This window comes from Budorcas taxicolor, chromosome 11 (genome assembly GCF_023091745.1).
Source record: "Budorcas taxicolor isolate Tak-1 chromosome 11, Takin1.1, whole genome shotgun sequence".
Classification (NCBI taxonomy): domain Eukaryota; kingdom Metazoa; phylum Chordata; class Mammalia; order Artiodactyla; family Bovidae; genus Budorcas; species Budorcas taxicolor.
In genome coordinates, this window is record NC_068920.1 from 163,734,023 (window position 1) to 163,760,009 (window position 25,987).

The window sequence follows — 25,987 nt, forward strand, 5'->3', positions numbered from 1 at the left end:
CCATGTGGACCCCCGGGGGCGGGGCTCAGGAGAGGAGCAGCGCTGGCCACCCCCCCGCCTTCTCAGGCCCCCTAACCGGAACAGCAGGATTCTCGGCCCGGAACCACAGACCATCACGGGGACCTGTGTCTCCTGGGGGACGGCTGTGCAGGGCCTCGGACATGCTGTCCCCCCAGCGCTGGGCACGTGGTGCTGGCCTGGACTGGGGCGGGCTGGGAAGCAGGGTGGGAGAGGTGTACAGGACACAGCCCAGGCAGGAGGCCGCGGGGAGAGGGCTCGGACGACGGTCTCTCTGGCGAGGGGACGCTGCTCCCCCTGCCATGTCAAAGCAGACACCCTGGCACCCAGGCCCTGCGAACAGCCATCTTCTCTCTGATGGTCTAGCACCGCAGACCCACCCCTGCCTGGAAACGCAGCACTCTCCACTTCTGCCCTGGGGAGTGAAGAGGGGGCAGATGGGGGTGAGATCCTCCCAGGACCCACCTCCCACCACTGAGACTCGGGGTCGCCTCTCAGCAGCTCAATCACATCGCCCGTCTGGAAGGTCAGCACCGGCTTCCCGGGGGGAGCAGGGTTGCCAAGGTAATTCTGCACGGCCACCATCTTGGGACCTGCGGAGGACAGGGCCAGAGAGGCCTGGCTTGGTGACTTCGTCCCAAGGTGCCCTTGGCCTCCTCGGCTTTCTCGGACCTCTTGGGGCTCTTGGAAGTGGACGAGGCCCTGTAGCGTCCCTCCTTGAAATCTTCCCCTAAGACTCCCATGTCTCTTCATTAAATATCGTAAGTATCAATAAACTATTCATGTGATGAACAGATTCAGGGTGTCATTTCCGTAACCCTAACCTGTTTATAAAGAGCACTTTATGTATCTTCCTGCAGACACCTTGGGATCGGTGGCGGGAGACTGCACATTCGTCCCGTTAGAGAAGGGGGCGGGGTCAGCGGCCTACCGAGCCACCCGGCTGCTCCGGGCTGACACGGGGGCCCGGCTGCGCCCCCGAGAGCTTGTGGGCCTCTCGAGCCCTGCTCTGACCGGCCCAGCCTTGCATGGGCCGCGTCTGCCAGGTCTGGTTCTGACTCTGGTGCCCCGGAGGCGGGAGCGTGGCTTCTCATGACTGGCTTGGGCTTTGCCTGCAGCTCGGGCTGCGTCGCTCCTGATGCTTTCAGTTCTCCTTTCGTCCAGTTCAGAGCAACCGGGACACGCGGGATGGGAGAAACTGGGAGCACAGGTATCTGCTCCGCTTGGGGTCTTCAGGCCGCAGCTCAGAGTCTCTCCTGGGCTGAAAGGACCCTGGGCAGGCTGGGCCCTGTCCCCACCCCGGCACTGTGACACAAACTAAGATGGCTCCCAGGGGAGCTGGCCATGGAGGCAGGAGGGAGACGGGGCTAGAGGACGCACAGACCCTGGGGGCCCAGAGCTGAGAACTTGGGGCAAAGCCGGCAGCCGCCATGGCCAGGCCCAGGCTCCCAGGGTGACCGCCGACAAGGATGACAGCAGAGAAGGCCCAAGTCCCAGACTCACCTGGCCCCGCTCCAGAGGCTTCCTGTGAGGGCAAGGACAGACAACAGTGAGGACGGAAGGCTGCCCAAGCGAGACACCCCCCACCCCCTAAACCCAACGAGAGAGGTCAAGGTCCTGGACACCCGCAGGGACTTGTGACAGCTCCCCCATGGGACCTTCACCCTCCATCTCCGCGCCCCTCCGCAGCCCCGGGACATCTGTCCTCTTCCCCCTCCCATCCCTGACCATTAACTCCCACCTCCTCCAGGAAGCCTGCCCTGACCACCCTGCCCGGGCCATCCCTGCTCGGAGCCTGGGGCTTGTCCTCTCTGTCTGGGACGGGTCCTGCTGCACACAATAAATGTGGGGCACATCTCTGCACCCCATGTAAGAGCCTATTAAGTGCTGGACCGCACGGCCGGGGAAAGACGTGACGTCCACGGCCCGTAAGTGAACTCAGCGACTTCATCTCTGATTAGTTCAAGACAGGGCGCTACATCAAATCGGGACGGGAGGGAGGTGGGTGGATGCCTGCCACGGAGCTGAGCACCCACAGCCACCAGCAGGACACGGGCAGGCGGCAGCTGGGCTGGGGGACAAGCTGTCGGCCAGGAGGCCGCGCCCAGGGGCCCGTTTCTGTGTGGTGACCACAACAGAAAACAAAGGGCCCTCGTGAGCAGCGGGGGCTCTGCGAGCCAGCCTGGCCCCACGAGCCTGAGGGCTGGAATGCTTGGGTCTTTCTGGCTCCGGGCACAGCGTGGCGTGTGGTGCAGGGCAGCGGGAAGGGCACGGTTTGGCGGACTCACCGGGTCTGCAGGAGAACCTGAAACGAAAGCACACGGGGGTCAGAGGGCAAGGGGCCAGCACTGTGGACCGGGGGCTGTTGCCTCACGACAAGAGCCGCTGGGGGCGCCCAAGTGCGCCAAGAGGGGCACATCAAGGCCCGTGGGCTCAGACAAGGATTATGGACACGCACGGCTGGTGACCGTGAAAATCCCTGTTACTTCTAACGACAAACCCTGAGCTCTGGTTACAGGGGGCCCAAGGGAGAAGCCCCCATGGCCAACAGGTTTCCTGCACGAACCAAGGCTGCTCCCAGGCGGCAGCTCCCCAGCCACTGGGCAGAACCCCGGCCCAGAGGGGAGAGAGCCCCAGCTGACCAGTGACGCCTGCCACGGGCCAGGGACAGGAGGCGGAGGAGGCGAGCTACTCTGTCAGCCCACCCGCCCTCGCAAACGGGGCACGCCAGCTTGTCAGATGGAAGGCGAACATTCTAGAGATTCTTTCCACCTGCCCTGGGGTGACCCTAGGGGAGGACACAGCACTGGGCTGGGCCCCAGCCATCCAACCAGCCAGGCGGCCAACTCCACCGCGGGACAAAGCAAGCGCCACAGCGGCTGACGTGTGGCTGAAGGGCCTTCAACACCACCTCACACTCACGATCGCAGCCTGCCTTGGGCAGATGCAGGAATCCGACCCTGAAGAGCAGAGATTAGGGGCGTCAGGCACCGGGCGGCCAGGCAGCTGGTGCCCCCAGGGGAGGCTTCCTGGGGAGAGGTGCCCTGGGAGGGGCCAGCATCTCCCTGGGACATCCTGGCCCCGGGGGCAGCAGAAGGTAAACCTGCCTGGCCCGGGGAGGAATGATAAACACGTGGGAGGAAAGGAAGCAGCTTGGACTGTGCCGAGGAGAAAAAGCCAGGCGGGGCTGCGGCAGGGCAGAGAGACAAGAGAGGGGGTCATGCACCTGCCCCTGGAGGGACCACGACCTCTTAAAACAAAGCCCGGTGCCCACCGGGGCTCTCAGAGTCACGGAGAGGATGCTGACAACGTCAGCTTGCGGAAGACACACCATGGCCTCTCCGGTGAGGCCTCAGCTGGACGTGTGTGTGCTAAGTCACTTCGGTCGTGTCCGACTCTGTGCAACCCCGTGGACTAGCCCGCCAGGCTCCTCTGTCCATGGGGTTTTCCAGGCAACAATACTGGAGTAGGTTGCCTTGTCCTCCTCCTCCAGGGGATCCTCTCAACCCAGGGATCAAACCCGTGTCTCTTACGTCTCCCGCACTGGCAGGCGGATTCTTTACACTAGCGCCACCCGGGAAGTCCCCAGCTGTACATATGAAAAACACACAAACCTAAAAAGGATGGGAATGGGGGACTGCAAAAAAAGGAAGAAGGCGTGTGATGGCCATCAGCGGCTGGTTTTGCCTGGTGTGATCACGAGCTGCTTATATCCCCTTTACTTTCCTCCTCATTTTGTATGGAAAGTGGGTATTTGACAATCAGAGGGCAAGGAGAAACAGAAAGATTATTTAGAACTTAGAAAACGAGTCAGGGAATACGGCAAATACCACCTTTGATTATTTCTTAACACGCTCATAAGAGATAATTATTTTCTTCTTTATTCCATTTCTTTTTCTTTTTTTGCCCCGCTATTATTTCTGACAAATAAATACGTTACTTTCAAGACCAGGAAAAAAAAAAAGAAAAGTCCAGAGAAATGAACCGTCCAGTCTCTTGACATGAAGGACACGCGGCCACCAGAGGGCGGTATCCACAGGCAAAAATGAAAAGCCTCCTTCTCTGGGGCCAGGGGGCCGGCGGCTTCCTCCAGCTGGGAGCAGAGCAGCAGGGCTGCGGGACCTCCGCTGGGCCACAGTGGGCGGCAGCGGGCTCAGCTGGGACGAGGGGGTCCAGGCTGCCCTGTCGGACCCTCCTCCCGGGTCAGGGCACTGGGCCAGCAGCCGCAGGAAGTGAAGAACTGACAGAAACTCTCCAGCTCTGGGTGCTGGTATTTTGGGTGATCAGCAGGCCTGGCAAGTCCTCCCATCTACCTGGAGCGTGTCAGGCCTCTCTGAGCACAGGTCCCCCAGGCGTGGATGGCAGCGTAGCCGCCCCATCTCACAGGGCCGCGGGGTCGGCTGGGCCCACGTGAAGCACGGCGTGCGGTGCTGACACTCAGCACAGGCCCATGCCTGTGCTGTGCCACGGGCAGCCAGCCCTGACCGCGGCGGCTGCAATCTTTCAGAACCGTCTGAGGCTTCCGGCTGCCATCCAGCAGCTCTAGGCTGGGCACTTCCCCAGCTCATCCCCCACACCAAGATGATTCAGAGGAGCCTCAGCCTTCCCATCTGAAAAATGGGCTCGGGGCCAAGGGGAGCCTTGTGTAATAAATGCTGGGCATGCAGGGGACCCAGGGGCCGAGGTGTTCCTCTGTGAAGGGAAACCTCCACGAACTGCCAAGGATGTTCTGTGCCTTGGGCTGGGTAGGGGTCTAGGGTCTTAACTGCTGCGCAGCAGAGAAAAGGCAGAAGGCGTTGCAGGCATTGAAGAGGCAGAGAAAAGCCAGCGAGAGGGCGGTTAGGAGGAGGGCTTGGCTGTGGTGCCCCCGCCCGCTCTCAGGCTGGGTCTGTGTGCCCAGCGGCAGATGCCCCGGCCCTGAGCCTCAGCTTGCTCATCCGGTCCCTGTCTTGAGGGGCCGCCACCGCAGGAAAGGAGAAGAGGGGCGGCTGTGAGGAATGGGCCGGCCCCCGGGGCTCGCGCCCCACAGGCGGGGCGGGGTCGGTACTCACTGATCTTGCAGGGAGGGGTCACTTCCAGACACTCCTTGTGCGCCCCGACGCCACACTTGGTGCAGACGTACCCCTGGTAGAAAGTTCCCCTGTGCCGGGGGAGGCCGGGGCGAGGTGAGCTCCCGCCCGCCTGGCCTTCCGCGCCTCGCGAGCAGCCAGCCCAGCCCCAGAGCCCCCAGGGCCCCCTCCCGAACGCACAGCCTGGTGCCGGCCCTCCCCTTGGACGATCGGCCTGGCTCTGCAGCTCCTGTGACGGGCCCCCTGGGACAACCGCCTCCCCTCCCCGCTGGATCCCAAGCACCGAGGGCCGGCCGGGCCCACATAGACGGGCCGCTCCCCTGGCTCTTTGGGGCCCAGCGCCGCGCTGGCCTAGGGGCGCTCGGCTCTGAGAATGCAGGACGGGGCAGCCCCAGGCGCCCCCAGGGGCCGGGAGTGGGCAGGGCAGGGCCCTCACCTGAGGAACATACGGCAGGCTTTGCAGTTGGTGGTCTTGTCGAACGTGTACATCTGGAAGCTGTGGTGGTTGGCGTTGGCCTTGTCGGGCTTGATGTTTGACCTGGCGGGAGGGAGAGCGAGCCCCACTGATGCGGGAGCCCCGGAATCGGCCGGGCTCAGGACGCAGCCAGGGGTCAGGGGGCCAGGATGCAGAGCCGGCGCTGCCAGAACTCCCGGGCCAAGCCGGGGACCCTGACGCCCCGGGGAGAGTGGGGATCCAAGCGGAGGCTTTCGAGAAGTTTCTGAGGGTGACAGTGAAGGGCTGTCTCTGGACAGGGCTTGGGTGTGGGCCGGGGCAACCCCTCGTCACAACTCAGCAAACCCGCTAAGGATGTCCCTGAGTGCGAGCCCGAGATGGAAAAATATATATGAATCTCGAGCTCACAGTGGGTCCCCTCAAATGTTGCAGGGGCTGCACCTATGTCTGCGATTCACCAGAGCGAGTCCACCAGCAGATGCTCCAGGACAGGGTGGGGGGGTGGGACAGGGGGCTCCAGGACAGGGTGGGGGGGCGGGGCAGGGGGCTCCAGGACAGGGTGGGGGGGCAGGGCAGGGGGGCTCCAGGACAGGGTGGGGGGTGGGCAGGGGGCTCCAGGACAGGGCGGGGGTAGGGGCAGAGGGCTCCAGGACAGGGTGGAGGGTGGGCAGGGGGCTCCAGGACAGGGTGGGGGTGGGGGCAGAGGGCTCCAGGACAGGGCAGCGGGGGTGGGGGACAGGGGGCTCCAGGACAGGGTGGAGGGTGGGCAGGGGGCTCCAGGACAGGGCGGTGAGGGGGAGGGGGAGCACGGGGCTCCAGGACAGGGCAGGGGGGGTGGGGGACAGGGGGCTCCAGGACAGGGTGGAGGGTGAGCAGGAGGCTCCAGGACAGGGTGGAGGGTGGGCAGGGGGCTCCTGGACAGGGCAGTGAGGGGGAGGGGGAGCACGGGGCTCCAGGACAGGGCAGCGGGGGTGGGGGGCAGGGGGCTCCAGGACAGGGTGGAGGGTGAGCAGGGGGCTCCAGGACAGGGTGGGGGTGGGGGCAGAGGGCTCCAGGACAGGGTGGAGGGTGAGCAGGGGGGCTCCAGGACAGGGTGGGGGGCGGGGCAGGGGGCTCCAGGACAGGGCAGGGGTAGGGGCAGAGGGCTCCAGGACAGGGTGGAGGGTGAGCAGGGGGCTCCAGGACAGGGTGGGGGTGGGGGCAGAGGGCTCCAGGACAGGGTGGCGGGTGGGCAGGGGGCTCCTGGACAGGGCAGTGAGGGGGAGGGGGAGCACGGGGCTCCAGGACAGGGCAGCGGGGGTGGGGGACAGGGGGCTCCAGGACAGGGTGGAGGGTGGGCAGGGGGCTCCAGGACAGGGCGGGGAGGAAGGCGGCTCCAGGACAGTGTGCAGGGGGGGAGGCAACTCCAGGACAGGGCGGAGAGGGGGCAGGGGGACAGCATGTGAGAGAGCAGCTCAAGGTGTGAGCGCAGGAGCCAGAGCATTTACCACGACGTTTTTGGATAAACACTTGAAGTTTTTCACAATAGAATACGGGTAGAAAATTACAGCCCCTGGAAGCCGCGGGGCTCACCGCCCGGCTGCCACCTCCTCTGACATGCCCCACGTGGGACCCTGTTTGAGCCTCCCAATAACCCCAGAACCAGCATCGCCCTTCCACCAGGAGGGGAGGCAAGTGCACCTGCCCGGAGGCCTCAGGCCCGGCCCCCCAGGGCTCAAGGTCTGATGTGGCTGGGGACCCCCGTGACCAGCTTTCTCTGTGGTACAATTGGTGCTCCTCCCGGATTTCACAGACAGATGGTTCTGGGGCTTTCCTCAAAGGTGACCATCCGCAGCCTGGAAGGCCCCAGGGACCCAGGTCACCACGAGTCCTTCTGGCATCACGGCCGTTCCTGGCCACTCGCTGCCCAGCCAGACAGGTGTGGGAGGCTCGGCTCCGGGGGACGGGCCCTCTGGCTGCTGGTAGATTAAGGATCAAGAATGCCACCTGGGGGAGGGGACTGGCTTCACCCAGGGCGACGGACACAGGCTGAGCCTCCGGTCGCTTGAAGGACCTCTCGTCTGAGAAGCCCACGCGGGGCCGGCCTCCCGCACACCCTGCCGTGGCACACTCACATGGCCATCTCAAACTGCTCCATCCACTTCCTCTTCATGTCCTCTGTCTTGCAGAAAAACTGGAAGCCTTGCTTGCCTTGCAGGTGAATGAGATAGAAGCCATAGGACCACTGCGGGGAGACGGAAGCACGCTCGAAACAGGCGCGGGCATGCAGGCACGCTCGCGCCGGGCTGCGCACGCGCACGCGCTGGCATGCGCACGCTGACGTGTACATGCCCTCTAACGAGACGTCCCGGGGCCCTCCAGGATGGCGGCCCACCCACCTCACTCCCTGAGTGTGATGCCAGAGAAGCTCACTGGTCGGAAGCAGAACAGAAAACAAACTGAAAACGGCAGAGGCGGCCACGGGCCACGGGAGCAAAGCCCGCCCAGCCCGCGGCCACCACCGGGCCGGCCCAGCACTCGGGGCCTCCGGAGGGAGCCAGGAAGAAGCGTTTGGAAAATATGAGCCCGTTTGTGTCAGAAAAGCTAGAGGGGGAGATGAAAAGAGGGCACGACGGACAGAAGAAAGAGAAGATGGCAGAGAGGAGACAAAACCCCCCAGCTCTGAAAGCACCCCGTCCTCAACCTCCAGGGACCGGATTGCGGGGGGCGGGGGGGCGTCAGTTCACATCCTCAACTGCAGATAGATCTCTGATCACCAACACGCGTCGTCTCATAAGCCAGAGGCCGAGGAGAATGCCATGAGCTTGCCTGGCTCAGGCCCACCCGGAGCCCCCAGATCCACCCAGAGTCCTCAGACCCCACCCCTGGAGCCCCCAGGCCCCACTCCTGGCTCAGGGAAGAACTGTCAGCACCAGGCCCAGAGGCACGAAGGCGGTGAGCAGCAGGGCGCCGGGGGCTTACCATCTTCCCGTGAGACTAGGCAGCATGAGGAAAGGAAAGGAAAAGGGGAGATGAGGTCATCGAGGAGCCTGGCCCAGCCCCGCGTCAGTGACCACAGCTCAGAACACAGCCCACACCAAGTGCCCCGGGACGGGACAGCCAGGGCAAGGCCCTCCTCCCAGAGGGGAAGGTGACGGGCTGCACTCAGGGCGGGTAGTGGGCTGCAGCCTCAGCCCTGAGCCTGGGAGGAGCTACTGCTTTCTACCTGTAAGCTCGAGAGCCCAGGCTCTTCAGCACTTTGGTTCCCTGCACCCCCCCCCCCCCAACCCCCCCCCCGCCCAACCCAGCCCAGGGCTGCACCTGCTAGGTGCTCAGCAGAAGCTTCGGCAGAGCAGCCCAGACAGGAGTCATGGCCCCATCCCCAGCAGTCACAGCCCCTCTCCCTCAGTCATGGCCCCGCCTTCATCAGTCATGGCCTCTCCCCCAGCGGTCATGGCCCCTCCCTCATCAGTCATGGCCCCGCCTTAACAAGTCATGGCCCCTCCCCCAGCGGTCATGGCCCCGCCTTCATCCCTTATGGTCCCTCCCCCAGCAGTCATGGCCCCTCCCTTATCAGTCATGGCCCCACCTTCAACCCTCATGGCCCCGCCTTCATCCCTTATGGTCCCTCCCCCAGCAGTCATGGCCCCTCCCTTATCAGTCATGGCCCCACCTTCAACCCTCATGGCCCCGCCTTCATCCCTTATGGCCCCTCCCTCACCAGTCATGGCCCCTCCCCCAGCGGTCATGGCCCCTCCTTCATCAGTCATGGTCTCTGTTCATCAGTCATGCCCCCCTTCTTCAGTCAAGGCCCCGCCTCCATCAGTCATGGCCCCTCCCCCAGCAGTCGTGGCCCCTCCCTCATCAGTCATGGCTCCTCCCTCATCAGTCACGGCCCCGCCTTCATCCCTTATGGCCTCTACCCCAGCGGTCATGGCCCCGCCTTCATCAGTCATGGTCTCTGTTCATCAGTCAAGTCCCCCTTCTTCAGTCATGGCCCCTCCCTCATCAGTCATGGCCCCTCCTTCACCCGTCATGGTCCCGCCTTCATCAGTCATGGCCCCTCCCCCAGCAGTCATGGCCCCGCCTCCATCAGTCATGGCCCCTCCCCCAGCAGTCATGGCCCCGCCTCCATCAGTCATGGCCCTTCCCGTACCAGCCCACAGCCCCGTCTGGACATCAGAGTCTGACAAGCCACCGGAAGACCCATCCGGCGCTTTCGTCCAAAGTGGGAGGGATGGGGAGGGGCAGCAGTGTCTCTTGCTGCAAGGGCACAGGGGCTGGAGCCAGGCTGCCAATGTTTAAGGCTGGACTCTACCAGAGGCCTCAAGCAGGGCCCCCACTCAGCATCCTCACTGGGGAGCTGGGATGTGGATTTGGGGCCCCCGCCCCAACCCCAGGAAAAGACTCAGACGAGAGACCAGGGAGGTGCTGGAACTGACAGAGCGGCTAGAGGCCGGCCCGCCCACCAACCACCCTTTGTCTGGCCACCCCACGACGCCTCCCTCAGTGGGGTCAGCGCCTGCCCCGGGCCCAGCCCCAGCGGGGCCCACCTTCTTGACGTCCTTGTTGTTCATGGGGTCGTCGGTCATCTTGTGGAAGAGCAGCTCTATAATCTCCTTCAGCTCGTAGCTGTAGCCCCTCCTCTTGCAGACGATGACCACCTTGTCAAACAGGAACAAGTACCTGTCCGGCAGCATGGCCCGGGGCCCGTCAGCTCAGCCAGCTGGGCTCTGAGGCCACGCGACAGCCACGGGCGCCTGGGTGGGCGGCGGGAGGGCTGTTCCCTCCCCGAGCCTGAGCCCACCCCCCTGGCTAACTCTGACCCCTCAGCCAGGCCGCAGCTGCCCAGATACACCTCCTCCAGGAAGCGCACCTAGGCTCCTGCCCGGAGGCCCGAGGTGCTTATGGGCTCCTCTGCCCTTTGAGCTGGCCTTCCTCGCAGCACTGGCCTCCGACGGTCACTCCCACTGACATGTGCATTGCCCACCGGACTTGGGAGCCCTGAGCGGGCAGGGCTCATATCTGCTGTGACCTCGGCCACGGTCCCAGGCCTGGGACATGACAGGTGTGAGCGGAAGGCTGAACACACTAGGGCTGCGCCAGCTCACCGGGGGCTTTCCTGTGTCCCGCCCGGCACTCCTGACCGTCCGTTTGGCAGAGAACTCACACAGCCACCCCTAGGAGCCTCCGGCTGGCCCCCAACCCCATGCAATGCCAGCCACGGGCAGGGCAGCCACTGGCTGTCTCTCTCAGAGAAGGAAGGAAGCAACCCGAAGCTGAATTCACAGGAAAAGCTGTTTCCCCACCTGCGAGGGTGTGGGGTGCCCCTGGAGCGGGGCGTCTGACTCGGGGTGCGCCGGCCCGGGGCCCGCTCTGCTCACCTGTCTTGCTTGGTGTGGTTGACTATGGACCGGACCTTCAGCTCCCCATCGATCTTCGGTCTCCCGAATTCCTCCAGTTTCACTTGCTGGGAAAGAAAGGAGAAGGCCGTGAGCCCGGGAGCCAGAGCGTGTTCCCTACGTGGAGAGAAACGCAGGTGGGCATGTGCTCGGGGCGGCCGCTTCCCATGGAAACCGAAGGCGGGGGCCGTGGGAGACCAGCCCTGCAGTTCCCGGCTGCTGCTGAGGACGGAGCAGGGAGGGGAGGGTGGGGAGGAACCGGGCCTGAAGCCCCTACTCTGGACTCCCCCCAGTTCTGCACAACAAAGGGCGATTGATGGGGGGGCTCATGGTAACAGGCCACTGTTGTGTGGTGCCCGGGTGGAAACCTAATGGGGAAAGCCAGGCGCCCGACCCGGAGAAACCAGATCAAAAAGAGAACAAACAGTGCTTATCAGAAGGAGGGCGGGCGGGGCGCGCGGGTCCTGCTGTGGCTCATTTGCCACAGGAAGAGCCTCCGAGTCAAAACCCTCTCTCTGGTTTGCAGGGATTTCAGTTTCGTTTTCCGCCTGGTTTGTACCTCTGGCTCTGCTTTGATTCACAAGAGACCGCTCTGGACAGGTTGCCCTGTGCCCATCTACGCCGACAGATAAAGGAGAGATGTTGCAAAGTTCTCTGGGGCCAGCTCGCCCAGAGTTATGATGGAGGCTTTCAGGATCTTCTTTCAGAGTTTTCTGTTTTCCAGAAGCTTCCAGAGCACGACTGAGCGTGCATCATGGGGGCTTTCCTGGTGGCTCAGTGGTAAAGAATCCACCTGCTCATGCAGGAGACAAGGGTTCGATCCCTGGTCCGGGAAGATCCCACATGCTTCGGAGCCACTAAGCCCGTGTTCCACAACTACTGAGGCTGTGCTCAGAGCCCAGGAATTGCAGCTTCTGCAGTCCTCAGGCCCCAGGGCCCGCGCTCCAAAGCAGGAGAAGCCACCCCAAAGAGAAAGCCCTGCGCCTGAACTAGAGAGCAGCCCCCACTCGCCACAGCCAGAGAAAGCCTGTGCAGCAAACCAAGAGCCAGCACAGCCAAAAACAAAACATAAATAAAATTTTGAAAGAAGAAAAAAGTGCAGCATCGGTGTCACACAGAGTGGGACCAACACCCTGATCAGTGACGCAGAGACCTCAGGTCTCATCTCCAAAGTGCGGGAAGACAGGTACTAACTAGTTCTACCTGCTCGGACGAGGTCCAAAGAAAACCACACACCTGCTCGCCCGCTGTTTAATTTTTGCTATTTAATGAGCAAGAACTGCTCATACGTGAAAACTTAAAAGTCGTTGCATGACGAATGTAGTGCCCATCCATCCACCGAAAACATCTGACACTCAGAGGGGATGACGGACAGGCCAGGCCCCACCAGGCACTGGCACCACCGCCAACAGCCTGGCACGGTTGCCCTTAACCTGCTCTGCCCTCTGACAGGAGAGAAAAATCGGTCGAGTCATAACGCTGTCTGGCAACTTCTGTTTTCTTTGCAGGATGACACATCGTGGTTTTCACACCCCGTGTCCGCACGGGCAGTCCCGTCTGGGCTCTTCTGACTCTGGTGGGGTAGCCCGGGGATCTGCCCTAGACAGCGACTCCCCCAGACCCTGTAAGTTCAGGGACCAGGAGGTAAAAATGTGTGCAAACCAGTGGTTTGTGGCCAGGGTGATTCTGCACCCAGGGGCATCTGGCAACGTCTGGAGGTGTGTGTGGTGGTCATCACTTGGGTCCCCAAAGCACAGGGTGCTACCGGCATCGAGTGGACAGAGACCAGGGGTGCAGCCCACCATCTCATGATACACAGGACAGACGCCCCCACCACGAGCAGCCGGCTCTAGGCGTCAGCAGTGCCGAGAGGAGAAACCCTGGCTAAACGTCCTGTAGGCTGCACGAGGCCGGCGCTTGCAGACACAGTGGGGGTGGGGGGGGGAACACCGGCCTGCTTGCTGGGATGGCCCGTCTCCCCTCCCTGCAGGACAGCGTGCTTCACCCAGCGCCCGAAGCTGAGCCTCTGACGGACCCGGGGATCAGGTCCCGCGAGGCGTCACCCTGCTAGAGGCCAAGGTGGAGAGGTGAATCCAGAGCAGCTCCCAGACAGGGTGACTAAACCCTCTCCACTGTCCCTCCCAGGGACCGCAGACGGGGGTGGCCAGGGGGCCCGGACCAAGAGGAGCCACGGCACCCCGGAAGCCGCATCCCCCTCTTGGACCCGAGAGAGTCCTGGTCCAGGCCAGGGAGGGAGGGGCAGCATCCTTCCCCTCAGGCCCCGCCCCTCAGCCAGCGGCCACCTTCGCCACAGGGCACCCGGGCCAGCCAGGGTGCACAGCCCGGCAGTTAAAGGTCAGACTCAGCTCCAGAAGCTGCTCCCCTCTCTCGGCAGGCAGCACAGGGCAGGGCTGCACCTGCCTCCACGACCCCGACGGGCAGTGTGTGGTCACCCTTGCGCTTATTCAATGTCAAGATTGTGAGAGGAATGTTTAGAAATTATATCGACATCTACAGAGAGAGAGAGACGGTTGCGATTATCTCCACGCTTTGGGCAGTCAGCTCACTCACCAAGTTTTCTATAGAGCTCTGAAATTCGCTGATTTTCTTCAGGGTCTCTTTGTCCCGTTTAACTTCGTTTATGTACATGGCCAAGTCCTGGGGCACAACAGAGGTGGGGAGGGGGTTAGCAGGCCCGTGCCGGGTGCCGTCCCAGGGCCGGAGGTTCGGAGCACTGTCCTGTTTCCAGAGGAGACTGGGCCTCGAAGTGAGGCGGCGTGAGAAGCGTCACCCACGTGACAAGTGAGCGTGGAAAGGCGCAGCCCGTCGGCGGACCGGGAAACCCCCCGTAGACCAGAGTGACTCCTTTCTACCGTCACTCGGCCCCCTTCTCGGTCCGAGAGGAAGAGAGCAGCCAAGGAGACTTGGGCCGGCCCGCTCCTTGTGGAGCAAGGGCAGCCCTGGGCCCGGCCGTCTGCGCGCTGCAGCCTCCCAGCGGTCCCCAGGGGACACTGCCTGCCGCGCTCCAGCAGGCCGAGGGGGCAGGCACCTAGAGCCTGGGGCGGGCGGTGGGAGGGTGGGGGGCAAGAGTCGGCTTCGGGCTCCCCTCCAGTGCCCCCTGCCCGTCCTCACGAGGAAGCCCACCAGCAGGGCAGGTTCCGAGACCTGAAGGCAGGACAGTGAACCGTCCAGCCCCCGTGGCCCACGGCCTGGAGCAAGGCTCTTCAGGAGGACAGGCCGCTCAGAGGACCTCTTGACACAGACCACCCAGCTGCGGGGCGCGGAAGCCAGTGAAGGGCGGGGCCTCCCAGGAACACGGCTTTGTAAAGACGGAGAAGGCACAAGGCATGGCCCGGTGACCGGGGCCAAGTTCAGCCCAAGCCAACGCACAGGTGATAAAGGACGGAGCCCCCGCGGGAGCCTGCCCAGAAGGGGGTCCATCGGGGCCAGGCTCCGCGGGCGGCGGGAGCCACGGCCGGCTCTGAGTGGGGAGAGACAGAGCCGGGCTCTCCTTTCAGGGCGGAGCGGCTCAGCGGCTTCCGTGGACGGAGCGGGCAGGGGAGGGGCAGCGTGGCTGGGGCTGGGGGGGAATTTCAGAAGCCGCTGCCACGGGGCTGGACAGAGGGAACCATGGGGCCAGGCAGCCCAGAACCAGTCCGCTGCCTGGGTTCTGCTGACGGCAGCAGACAGTCAGAGAGGCAGGAGAGGAGGAGCGGAGCCCCGGGGGAGCCGCTGCGGGCCGGCGGGGAGGCTAGGGAAGAGAAGAGAACCCCCTACACACACACACACACGGCCCCTCTGCCCTTGGGTCTCATCCACCATCCTGCCCCCTCCTGCGTCTCCTGCCACCCCAGGAAAATCTACGTCTCCGGTCACAGAGGGCAGGGTGTTGGTTAGCCCAGGTCCGGTCCAAGTCGGCAGCCCGGCCCGGAAAGCCCTGTCTGCCCAGCCTCTCCCCTGCCTCGGTGACCCACCTGCATGGCCTCCAGCGCTTCTTTGAGCTGCTGCCTCTCCGGCCGGTCAGTGGAATGGCTCAGAAGTTCCTGGAGGGGCAGAGGGCACCGGTCACCACCCAGGGCTGGGCCTGCCCCCCACCCAGCACCAGGTGTGCACAGGGAGCCAGCCCCCCGCCCCTGGACAAGGCCCCCGCGCAGGCTCTGGTCTGACTGCCCAACTCCAGACCGATGGCAAGGCCACCCCCAGGGGACACATGGCTTTGAGGTGAGCTGTCCCCAACTCTCATGGATAAAGACAGGGACGTTAAGACAGCACAAAGCCAGGAGCTGAGCAGAAGGGGAGACCTGTGGACTCACTGAGGAGCCTCGCCCACACCTCGCGGAGACTGCCGTCCCCCCAGCAGCCTGTCTGTCCTGAAGGGCTTCCTGTTCTCATGACTACAGGAAGGTCATGGACTGGGTTAAGAGTCCAGCCCCCGGAGCTCTTATTTCTGGCCTAAGGATGCTTTTCTGTCTCCCATTTCATTTTCTCTTATTGATCCGAATCATAATGTTCCTGGTGTATTAACTGGCAAATACTCGTGATACGTATAAAATACTGCAGAGCTCCTGATACTTATTTTACAGTTTTTTTTTTTTTTTTTGGCTTGCTCCTCTCGGCATGTGGGCTCTTAGTTCCCCGACCAGGGATCAAACCCCCAGGCCCCCTGCACTGGGAGTGAACAGTCTCAACCACCGGCCACCAGGGAAGTCCCTGTTGTACAGCTTCTGGGCAGCAGGCGTGGGCGGTTTCCTCTGCTTGTTCATCTGTCAGCCTGGCCCGTCTGTGGGCCCCACTGCACACCCTGGGCTCTGTGGGCCCTGACCCGCCCCGGCCCGTCTCACCTTGAGGAGCAGGTGGTATTTGAGTACCCTCTGCATGGGGACCACCAGCAGGTCCTGCAGCTTGAACTTCCCGTCCTGGACCTTCAGGGTGCATTCCTGGGCGTCGGGGGAGCAGCAAGTGGGTTTCAAGCATCCTTGCTCAGGGACGCCAGACCCCAGCACCCCCATCCCCCAGGCTGGGGAGGAGGGCAGACCCGAGCCCTGAACTACAGCCCGGGTGTCCAGTGTGTCTCTGGTCAGGCTCTCAGACACCCTCCCCACCCGGTATGTGCAGAAGGCAAAGAGCCTGCCGCGCCTCGCAGCCTCAGGGGTCTGCAGTGGCCACCTGGAGGTGGATTCTGAGCGACCCCTGGCCTGGGGTCTACCCGAGATGCTCAGGGGAGCCAGCTCACACTAAGGGGGACCACCTCAGGAATGAGGGCTCCAAGAGGCTGCCTGGATACACAGGGGCAGCCGGCCTCACCAAGGGGCATGTCACCTCCCAACACTGCGGGAGAAAGGGGACATGCCACCAGGATTCACCCTGGAAACCATCCGAGCAGCCAGATACAACCCGGGAAGCCCCGTCTCTGTGAACTGCCTGCTGCCCAAAGGTGGCAGGAGTCTGGAGAGGAGCTCAGGTCGGGGGCTCGAGGGGGTGAGACTCGCAGGGCTGGGGGACTCCGTGGCTCCCAGCAAACGTCCATCACCTGGGGCCCCTCAGGGTCCAAACAGACCAGGGGTCAGTCGTGGCCCCCCACTAAGCCAGATCTGGTCCTGGGGCCCCGCCACAGCTGCACCCAGGGGACCCAGGCTGGCCCGGGCCTGGGTCAGTGCCCTCCCCTGAGCACTCTCAACCCCCAACAAAAGGCAAAGGAAAGACACTCATCGGCCAAAAGCATCTACAAACATGCCACATCACTGCCCCGTCCCCACCTTTCCAGGAAACGGGCAAGAGGCCAGGGATGGGCGGGCCCGGGCGGGAAGCCCCCAGTACCTCGACTTTCTGTCTGAAGTCCTCCTTGCTGGCCAGGAGCTGGTTCAGTGTGTTCTGGGCATGCTCCATGTGACTGCAGTACTCCCCGTAGATCAGGAGCCTGGGCGGTGGGCACACACACAGACACACAGAGAGACACAGACACACACACACACAGAGACACACACAGAGAGACACAGAGACACAGACACACACACAGAGACACAGAGACACACACACAGAGACACAGAGACACACACAGACACAGAGACACAGAGACATACACAGAGACACAGAGACACACACACACACAGAGACACACAGAGACACACACACACACACAGAGACACAGAGACACACACACACACAGAGACACAGAGACATACACAGAGACACAGACACACACACACACAGAGACACACACAGAGAGACACAGAGACACAGACACACAGAGACACACACACACACAGACACACACACACAGAGACACACACAGAGAGACACAGAGACACACACACACAGAGATACAGAGACATACACAGAGAGACACACAGAGACACAGAGACACACACACACACAGACACAAAGACACACAGAGTCACAGACACACAGAGAGACACAGAGACACACACACACAGAGACACAGAGACACACACACACACAGACACACACAAAGACACACAGAGTCACAGACACACAGAGATACACACACAGACACACAGAGAGACACAGAGACACACACAGACACAGAGAGACACAGAGATACACAGAGACACAGAGACAAACACACACACAGACACAGAGACACAGAGACACACACAGAAAGACACACACAGAGAGACGTACAGAGACACATGGAGAGACAGACACAGAGACACACACAGAGACACACACACAGAGACACAGAGAGACACACACACAGACACACAGACACACACAGTGAGACACACACAGAGACACACAGACACAGAGACACGCACGGAGACACACACACACACACACACACACACACACATATACTTGGTGTGAGTCTGTTCTGCTTTCATGACAAGCCACAGGTCTCTCCCCCCGACAGCTCCTAGCGAGTTCTCTCCGTGAGGCTGTGTTCCCTCCTTTCCTTGACCCGGAGGAAGGCTGCCAACCATGGGGGAAACGGGCACCCGCCTTCCCCAAACCTTTCTACTCCAATGATTTGCTATTAAACTGAGAGTTCTCACTTGAAAGTTGATTGAGACCCATCATCTCTGGAAGTGATCAGGGGCTGGAGACCCAGAGGTCTCTGTGCAAAGCTGTGCTGGTCCGTAAGGCGGGGCCACCCCACATCGAGGGAAGGCTACGTGGGCAGCAAATGCCCTGCCCACAGGCCAGCAGGCACTGCCCACGCTGCCAGGCACAGAGGCCCCCCTGCTCCTCAGCAGCCCCGACTCCCTCCCCGGCCCTGCAGACCTGCTCCTGAGCACCTGGAGCCCAGAGCCCCCAAGCGGCCAGCCTTGGGGCGCCCCCTTGCCTTCCGCCCTCCCCCGGCTCACTCAGCCCGAGGTTCTGGCGGTCAAAGTGTGTGGGCAGCAGGTCCTAGCCCTGCTCTCCTCACCGCACGCCCCTCACATCAGCCAGTACAGCTGCAGACTTCCTGGCCAGAAAACGTCTATTCATCCATCAACACCCTGCCCCACCACTTCCTGCTCTGTGTCCCCGCCCCTCCCCAGCCCTGTCTTCCAGCCTGGTGGGGTCCACAAAGGTGACTGGGCCCCCTGCCCGCCACCAGCTCTGAGCTCCAGGGGCGGGTCTCACTCCTCCCCGCGTGCCAGCATGCAGCCTGGAGCCCCGGCTGGCACGGCCCTTACACACTCGGCTATGAGTAGCCATATTCATCGGTAAACAGGTGACAAGTGGAATCTGAGCACGGCCACTTACAGCAAAGACCAAGGGACGTACCCACGCCTGCTCTCAGGCACGCCTGCTCTCAGGCTCACTTACACACGCATTCAGGCCCTGGGAGGTGATCAGACTCCCAAGGTCACCAGCAAGGGAGTGGCCGGGCCGGATCCCACAGCAAACCCAGAACCCACGCGGCTCCCAAGCCCAGTCTCCCCAGCCCGTGGGGAGGCCTCTTCTGAGTCCAACAGCCAGCACTCCAGGGCCACCCCCCCCTCCCCGACCCAACTGCAGAGCAGAGCTGTGGCTGCACACACCCCCCGCCTCCGACAGCAGCTGGCCCCACTGAGGCGGGAGGGGGTCTGCTCAGGGACTCAGCTGACCGGCCAAGATGCTCTGTCCTGGGTGGGACAGCGGTCCCCAAAGGCATGTCCACCAGGGCCTCAGGATGTGACCCTGGAAACAGGGCCTTTGCAGAGGTAATCATAGCCCACAGGGTCGTGGTCAGATCACACCGGACTACGGTGGGCCCCGCATCCGAGGACAAGGTCCTTATAAGAGACAAAAGGACCCGGAGACACAGAAAGAAGCCGAGTGAGCATGGAGAACAGACTGGGGGCTGCGGCCACAAGCCAGCAACATCTGGGGCCCCCGGGCGCTGGGAGCAGCAGGGAGGCCCCTCCCCGCAGCCTCCAGAGAGGCAGGGCCCAGCGAGACCAGTTTTGGACACTGGCCTCCAGGCCTGAGAGAGAATTAGATTTCTGATGTGTTAAGCCTCCGAGTTTGCGGGAATTTGTAGCAACAGCCCCCGGGACACTCATGCTGACCCCTTGGCCGTCCGTCCACACCACAATGACGTCTGATCACCAGCCCCAGGCCAGGTTCCCTGGGCTGTGGAGTCTGGGGGCCGTTTGACTCTTCCTTGAAAATCCAGAGACACTGACAGGATGTTCTGAGTCTGTTGGAGGAAGTCGGTGAAGGAAGTGAAGTTCATGGGCCTTCATTCAATCCATAAAAATCTACTGCTGTTGAGTAAAAGTCTCCGAAACGGAGAAGCAGAGCAACGCGGGCAGGGAGGGCTTCACGGCTCACGGTCTCTCGGGAGTGCCCGGGACACCCCGGGAAGGCGGCCTTCTCTGACCCGGCCTGACGCACCCTCACCGGACACTGCTCAGGACATGACGTCCGTCACAGTGCAGAAGCGACCCGGAGGACGAGGCGCTCTTGTCAGGGAGGAAACGGACTGGTTTGTCTCTAACGTGGCCTCCTCCTCCCTAACATCTGTCCCCACTGACCGCGGCCAGAGCGCCAGGCCATCCTCTGAGCCAGCGCCGTCATCTTTCCGGCCTCCGTTTCCTGAGCCGGTTGATGTTCATCAGCAGCTCCATGTGGCTCTGCACCAGGGCTGTGTTATCTAGCCCGGAATGTTCGGTTGCAACCCCATAAAGGGAAGCACGCAGGCGTCTCCCAGAAGCACTGATGGCCCAGTTCCTTGCTGCATCACTTCTGCCTCAGCACACACGACCCCAAACGCTCAGGGTGCTGGGGCCAGGCCCTGGGGTGTAGGACACGCTGAACCCCCACACGCCCAAGCCCCACCCCTCTCCCACCCTCAGCTCCCCCATCTGGGAAGGAGATGTGGAGAGTCTCAGAAGTCTGGCCTTTCCAGCTGAGGGTCCAGGGCAGCCCTCCAGACAGGGCGGCCACGTGAACCCTGTGGGGGCTCTAGGTGGGTAGGAGAGGGCCGTCCCCACGCAGGACCACCCAACCTTGGGCTTTGAGACGAGAGGTCCCCAGAGACCCTGCCCCCATGAATGGAGATCACAGTCAGGGCGCAGCACCATCCACGTGACACTGGAGCCTGCAGAAGCCACAGGGCACAGAGGCCCTCAGCCGCCCAGGACCCCTCTCCAGACGCTCACGGAAACCCCTGGGGTCCTGGGTAGGGGGGGCCTGCCTTTCTGAATGACACCTTCCTAGCAGCACTTGTGCAAAGCCCCACAGGGAGTCCCTTCTAGAAGCCAGGACTCCTGCCCTCCCACCGGGCCACCAGCTCAGAAGTCGGGCTCTGGGCCACCTCGGTCAGCCCCAGCAATAAATACAAACAGGTTGACTTTAATGTAAACCTCTCCTGAGAGCCTGTCCCTCTGGGTGGGACACGTCTCTTTAGGCCCAGGTGGTTAACAGGAGTATCTGCCTTGTCTGAGGAGCAACACCACATTAATGGGAGTATAACCTCCAGAAAGAGGGAGGTGATTGTCCTCTGCCACTTTGCACAACACACTCGGATGCCAGCCCATTCTTCATCCGTGATGAGCTGCCAGGATCTTGTCCCTTGAGTTGCTCAGTGGCTTTTCCTGCCCTCAGCTAAAAAATTCTGCATCCCTCTCTCAGCCTACCAGAACCTGGGATTTCTCCTGAGAGAGGTGCCTCTATACCCGCTTCATTCCTGCTCCCCTGGCCGCTCCCAATTTCCAGAACAGAGCTCCCAGCTCCCACCAGGGCCTTCCCTTCAGTTTCTGCTGCCCACACGGCCTCAGGGTTGATCCTCTCTCACCCAGGTCCTCGGGGGCCCCCACCGTCGGCTCCAAGTCCCTTCCCCATGTCCCCCTCCCCCTGCTCTCGTGCAGCCCATAATAAGTCTTATCTGTGGACTCATTCCCAGGGAGAGCTGAGCCAGCTCTGTTCACCACGATGTCCTTGGCCCAGAGTCTGAATGCCACGCACAGTGGGCACTCCATAAATGCTCAGGTGCTGCACACACTAGGCACTCCATTAATGCTCAGGGGCTGCACACAGCAGGCACTCCATAAATGCTCAGGGGCTGCACACAGCAGGCACTCCATAAATGCTCGGGTGCTGCACAAAAATGTCTGTGGAGTCGGTAAGTCAGCAAACATCAGTGAACATCAGGGTCATCGCTGACTCAGAAATTGAAGGGAAGTGCCAGAAAAGGCGGACGCTGGGTGGGCGCAGCGATTTGGCCAATACACTCTGATGACACACAGCCAGCTCCTCCCACAAAGGGGCCCCAACAAAAGGATCCAGGTCCCCGAGGCCTTGCAGGGGGTGATGGTCCGCAGAGCCCTTGGTACCAGGATACGCTCAGCTCACTGCCTTTCTCCAAGGTGGAAACATCCATCATGTCCTGAGGAAAGGAGGCCTGGGAGCGGGTCAGCCCGAGGTCGTGCGTGGATGTGGGTGCTGGGTCTTGCTCATGGGCCAACTGGACCCTGGGGGCCAGGCAGCTACGGCCTGGCACGGAGGATGAGGAGGGTCTCCGGGAGGGCACACCATTCATCTAGGGCACACACCTGCCCTTGAGCTGGGTTAACGGGCCCAGAGTCCCGCTTCATCCATAGCCACCCCCACTCAGCCGAGGCACGGCACAAATGAGGCGCTGCGCCCGCCATCTGGGCGAGGGTCAGGTCTGAAGCTCAAGTGCGCCAGCGGGGCACCATGACGTGGGCTCATCTGGTACAGTGGGTTGCAGCCAGGTGAGAGGAGAACCTTGCTGGGGGCAGAGGGTGGGCTACAGAGCTGGCCTGACCCCCAGCCTCCATCTGCGCATCCTCGCCCGGGCCAGCCAGCGGGCCCACACCCTCTGGTCCCTGGAGGAACCCTGTCCACTCCCCTCCCCTTGCACGCGCGTTTACACAGGCACTGGGGCTCTCTCGCGGCTCCCGGGAGCCCCCAACTCTTGGCCCCTGAGAGAGCAGGTTCGAGGACCCTTGCCCGCCTCAGGGGGGCACAGCGCCTTGCCCAGAGCTGGATGCGCCTGGGGAGGCACCTTCAGGAGGTCCCAGGTGAAGGCGCCCTGCGGTGGCCATCTGGGCAGGAGGGTTACGAGGGAGCTGAGAGTCACCTGGCGGACGACGCAGGGGAGCCTCCTGCAGATGAGGGTGACAAGAACCCAGGGTCCCCACCAGCCCCTGGGGGGCCTCCTACAGCTCTCAGGACCCCTCCTCAGACCCCGGGAATCGGCATTTTTAACAAGCTCCCATGGCTTCAACGAGCAGCCAGGTCTAAGCACCATGAAGACAGAACTCTGTGGGCTCCTCCTCCAAAGATTCCATGATGGACAGAAAGCAAGGCCCCGTCCCCTGGTGGATCTCCTGGGGTTTCAGTGGCTAAAACCGCTGTCTCCTGGGCCCCCCATAGGGCCGGCCTCTCGTGAGCCCCTTCACATCACCACATCACCTGGCTTCGTCCTCATCAGCATCTCGCCCTCGAGAGCTGGCGGCCGAGGTGTGAGGGAGGGAAGCAGAGGCCCAGATCTCTGCTGGGATGGCAGAGCCATCCTGACAGCTGCCCTCCGCACTCAGCTAGAAGCTTCCAGAATCCCAATTCCATGCCACCCCCCAGCTACCCGCCACCACCAGGCTCCAGCAGGCCGTTCTCAAGAAGAGAAGGCCACCTCTGCACCCCCTCCGTCAGCTGGGGTGACAAAACAGAGGCTTAAAGCCAAGAATGAAACAGATTCAGAGGCCACACGATAGCAGTGTAAAGACCAGGCGCTGCACTGATTCCTGAAGCTGTCGCTCTCCCCCGACAGCCTGGATCCCGGACCACGGCCGTCACATCAGGCACATAAGGGGCACAGGACTGCAGGTGACGCTGCTGGGCTGGAGGCCGGGGCCCTCTCTGCATCCAAACCCCGTCCAACCGCCTGGGTGGGACCCGGAGGAGAGAAGCCGCCTGGTGTCCTGACGAGGGCATCTACACCCCCTCAGCCCCGTGGACACTTGCCCCAAGGCTGCGGACGCTCAGACGGAAGCCGGGCGCCACATGAAGGCCCAGTGCTCCGTGCTCTTGGACCCAGAACAACGGTCTCCCCAAATTCAGGGCTGAAGCTGGTTTACGCCAGGATGGCCACGCATCTGCGCCCACAGCTGCTGCCTGCACCCCGCCCAGCCTCCTGGGCTCGGCCCCTCCACACAGCCGGCTGCCGCTGCCTTCAGTGGCTGGGGTCCAGGTCCGGCCTCTGGTCACCCGCACGGCACCGAGGGGCACAAACGCCATCCTTGCCCCTGAGCAACCGATAAAGAAGTCCAGGTGTGGCGTTCTGGCAAGGAAGCAGGCGTGTGTCCTCCGCCCAGGGCACCCGGAGCCCCTGAAGCCCCTCCCTCAGGCCTGCAGGGGGGCTGGTTCCTACAGCAGCAGCTTCCAAGGCCACGCCCACCAGGCTCAGGGCCTGAATCCCCTGGCACCGGATCCCCGAGGGCCCACAGCACAGCAGGAAACCTGACAGCAAGAGGGTCCCTGTCCCCCCAGACCCCCAGGAACAGAGGTGAAGGGGCTGCTAGGGCCCCCGTGAGGCCCCTCCCGTCCAGGCTGGGAGGGCAGGGAGGGCAGTTTCCTCAGTTTACAAGTGAGGACAGGGCAGAACCGGAGGCGCCCCGAGGCCCTGTCCGCTCACCTCTCCTTGAAGTCCAGGAAGACCTTGGCCAGCGAGCCGCCGCCCGCCATCATGGACACGTCGATGGCCCTCAGGAAGCTGTGATGCACCTTGATCAGCTCCTGGGACGAAAAGCGACTCCGTGTGAGCAGGCTCGGAGGGCGGGGCTGGGGGTGCAGAGGCTCCGGTCAAGCCTCTCGGGGCTGCTGCTGGAAGGACGTCTACACGCGGGCCGGGCGCTGGGTGTGCCCCCCCAGGTGTGATCCACTGCAAGGCTCTACAGCTGGCCACAGCCGCACCAGCCTGTCCAGACACACCGTGGCCAACCCCAGGCAAGCCCTGGAGCTAGACCCCACCAGCACGCTCGAGATCCACCCGCTGGGTGAGGCAGCGAAGGGGCTCACAGGCTCTGAGGGTCAAGTCTCTGCTCCGTGGAAGCGGGGCCCAGACCCGGAGAAGTGTGTCCACTCCAGAGCAGAGGGACGGCCGCCACCCCCTGCGTCCGTGTTCAGACCCCACAGGGCAGTGAAGCGGCTCAGTGTGCTCAGAGAGAGGGAGGGTACCACTCCCCTCCACTGCTAAGAAAACCTCGTGGGCCCTTGAGGACCTCTAGGGTCCAGCCCTCCAAGACCCCTCAAGTTGGAGCCCGCCCGACGTCGCAGCGGGTTAGGGCGGTGGCCCCCACACAGCGAGCCGGGGCGGGACCCTCACCTCCAGGTTGATGAAGATGGCTGCCATGTCTGTCGGGCTGAGCACCAGCCTCAGGGGCGCCATGTAGTTCTGCAAGAGAGAAGCCTTCATTGCACCCCGGCCTGGAGCTGGCAGGGAGGCGGGGGTGCTAACGGCCTCACAGGGTCAGGTGTCCACAGACGGGCTCTCCACGGGGCGACCACTCAGCCCGGCACACAGCAGGCTCCGTGCCTCCCGGAGAGCATGGGCTTTCTGGGGAGACCCGAGAGCCACTCTGCGGGGCAAGCCCAGTGTGGGCTGGGCGGGGTCCAGCCTGGCAATCAGTGTGAGCACTGGACCCCCACCCCGCCAAGGTGGGCACAGCTCCGCGGGGGACCCCCTGCATGTGGGGCTGGACTTCAACCCCAAGGCAACCAGGGTGGGCTTTGCTGTCACTGTCTGAGACATTTGGGGAAAATGAGGCTCCCCCGGGAGGTGAGGGCATCACGCAAGGGCGCATGTGAGGACAGAGACACTGCGTGAGTCTCTCCAGGCATCAGGTCCTGGGCCTCTGCTCCGAGTGTCCCCCCAGGCCTGTCGTCAGAAAGGCGCACTCCAGCCCCACTCGCCACAGGAGCAGCCTTTAGACAAGGTGCCCACATGTGGAACCGGCCCCAGAGGCCCCCCAGGGAACGGCCGGCCACCCTCCCTGCCCACCGCAGGGTCCCAGCCGCCTGGCCCTCTCCGTGGCCGCTGCATGAGCAGAAGCCTCTCCTCCTGCGCTTGTGGTTGCGGGATGCACCTGAACAGTACTCCCCTTCTGGGCGGCGCCCTGCTCTGGGACTGCTTCCTCCCCTGAGACCCAGCTGGGGGGCTGGGAAGGGTTACAAACACCATCGTCCCCGGGGGCATCTCAGGACTCCTGGCTGGAGGCTCCTGTGTGCCCCAAACAGTGGGGACCCACCTAGGGATCCCCAGGACGGCTACACTTGGTCCTGCTCTGCAAAGAAAGCTGGCATGGTCTCTCCTGAAAGCAACGTCGGTTCTTTCACGCCTCTAAGCACTGCCGTGAGGACGCCAAGTGACAGGGAACTGGCTCGGAGCCAGTGGTCACAGGAAGCGGGGAGAAAGCCCACCTGTGTCCTCCAGGAACCGGGTAGGCCGGTGGGGAGACAGCACTGATCACACCATCTGCCAGCGGGGCTGCAGAGACCGCCAGCATCGGGCCCAGCAGAGCCCCAGGTACGGGGCTCTCACAGCCACCTACAGGCCGGCCCTGCTGCGCACCCGGCTGACGGGGGCTGGCTGAGTGCAGACAGCGCTCAGT

The 25,987-nt window shown here is 62.8% G+C and overlaps 1 protein-coding gene across 1 annotated transcript in view; it reads right to left on the minus strand.

Annotated features, from left to right (window-relative positions):
• Positions 1-25,987, minus strand: part of VAV2 (vav guanine nucleotide exchange factor 2) — a 175,349-nt gene that overhangs the window by 12,093 nt on the left and 137,269 nt on the right. Inside the window, exons 8-22 of the mRNA XM_052648088.1 lie at positions 24,703-24,771; positions 24,013-24,113; positions 16,740-16,839; positions 15,764-15,859; positions 14,897-14,965; positions 13,494-13,580; positions 10,905-10,990; positions 10,074-10,206; positions 8,503-8,517; positions 7,656-7,765; positions 5,524-5,625; positions 5,070-5,158; positions 2,307-2,323; positions 1,522-1,543; positions 484-611 (exon numbers count right to left, since the gene is read on the minus strand). Coding sequence (XP_052504048.1) covers positions 484-611; positions 1,522-1,543; positions 2,307-2,323; positions 5,070-5,158; positions 5,524-5,625; positions 7,656-7,765; positions 8,503-8,517; positions 10,074-10,206; positions 10,905-10,990; positions 13,494-13,580; positions 14,897-14,965; positions 15,764-15,859; positions 16,740-16,839; positions 24,013-24,113; positions 24,703-24,771 — 1,224 coding nt within the window. The remainder of the gene's footprint in view (positions 1-483; positions 612-1,521; positions 1,544-2,306; positions 2,324-5,069; positions 5,159-5,523; positions 5,626-7,655; positions 7,766-8,502; positions 8,518-10,073; positions 10,207-10,904; positions 10,991-13,493; positions 13,581-14,896; positions 14,966-15,763; positions 15,860-16,739; positions 16,840-24,012; positions 24,114-24,702; positions 24,772-25,987) is intronic.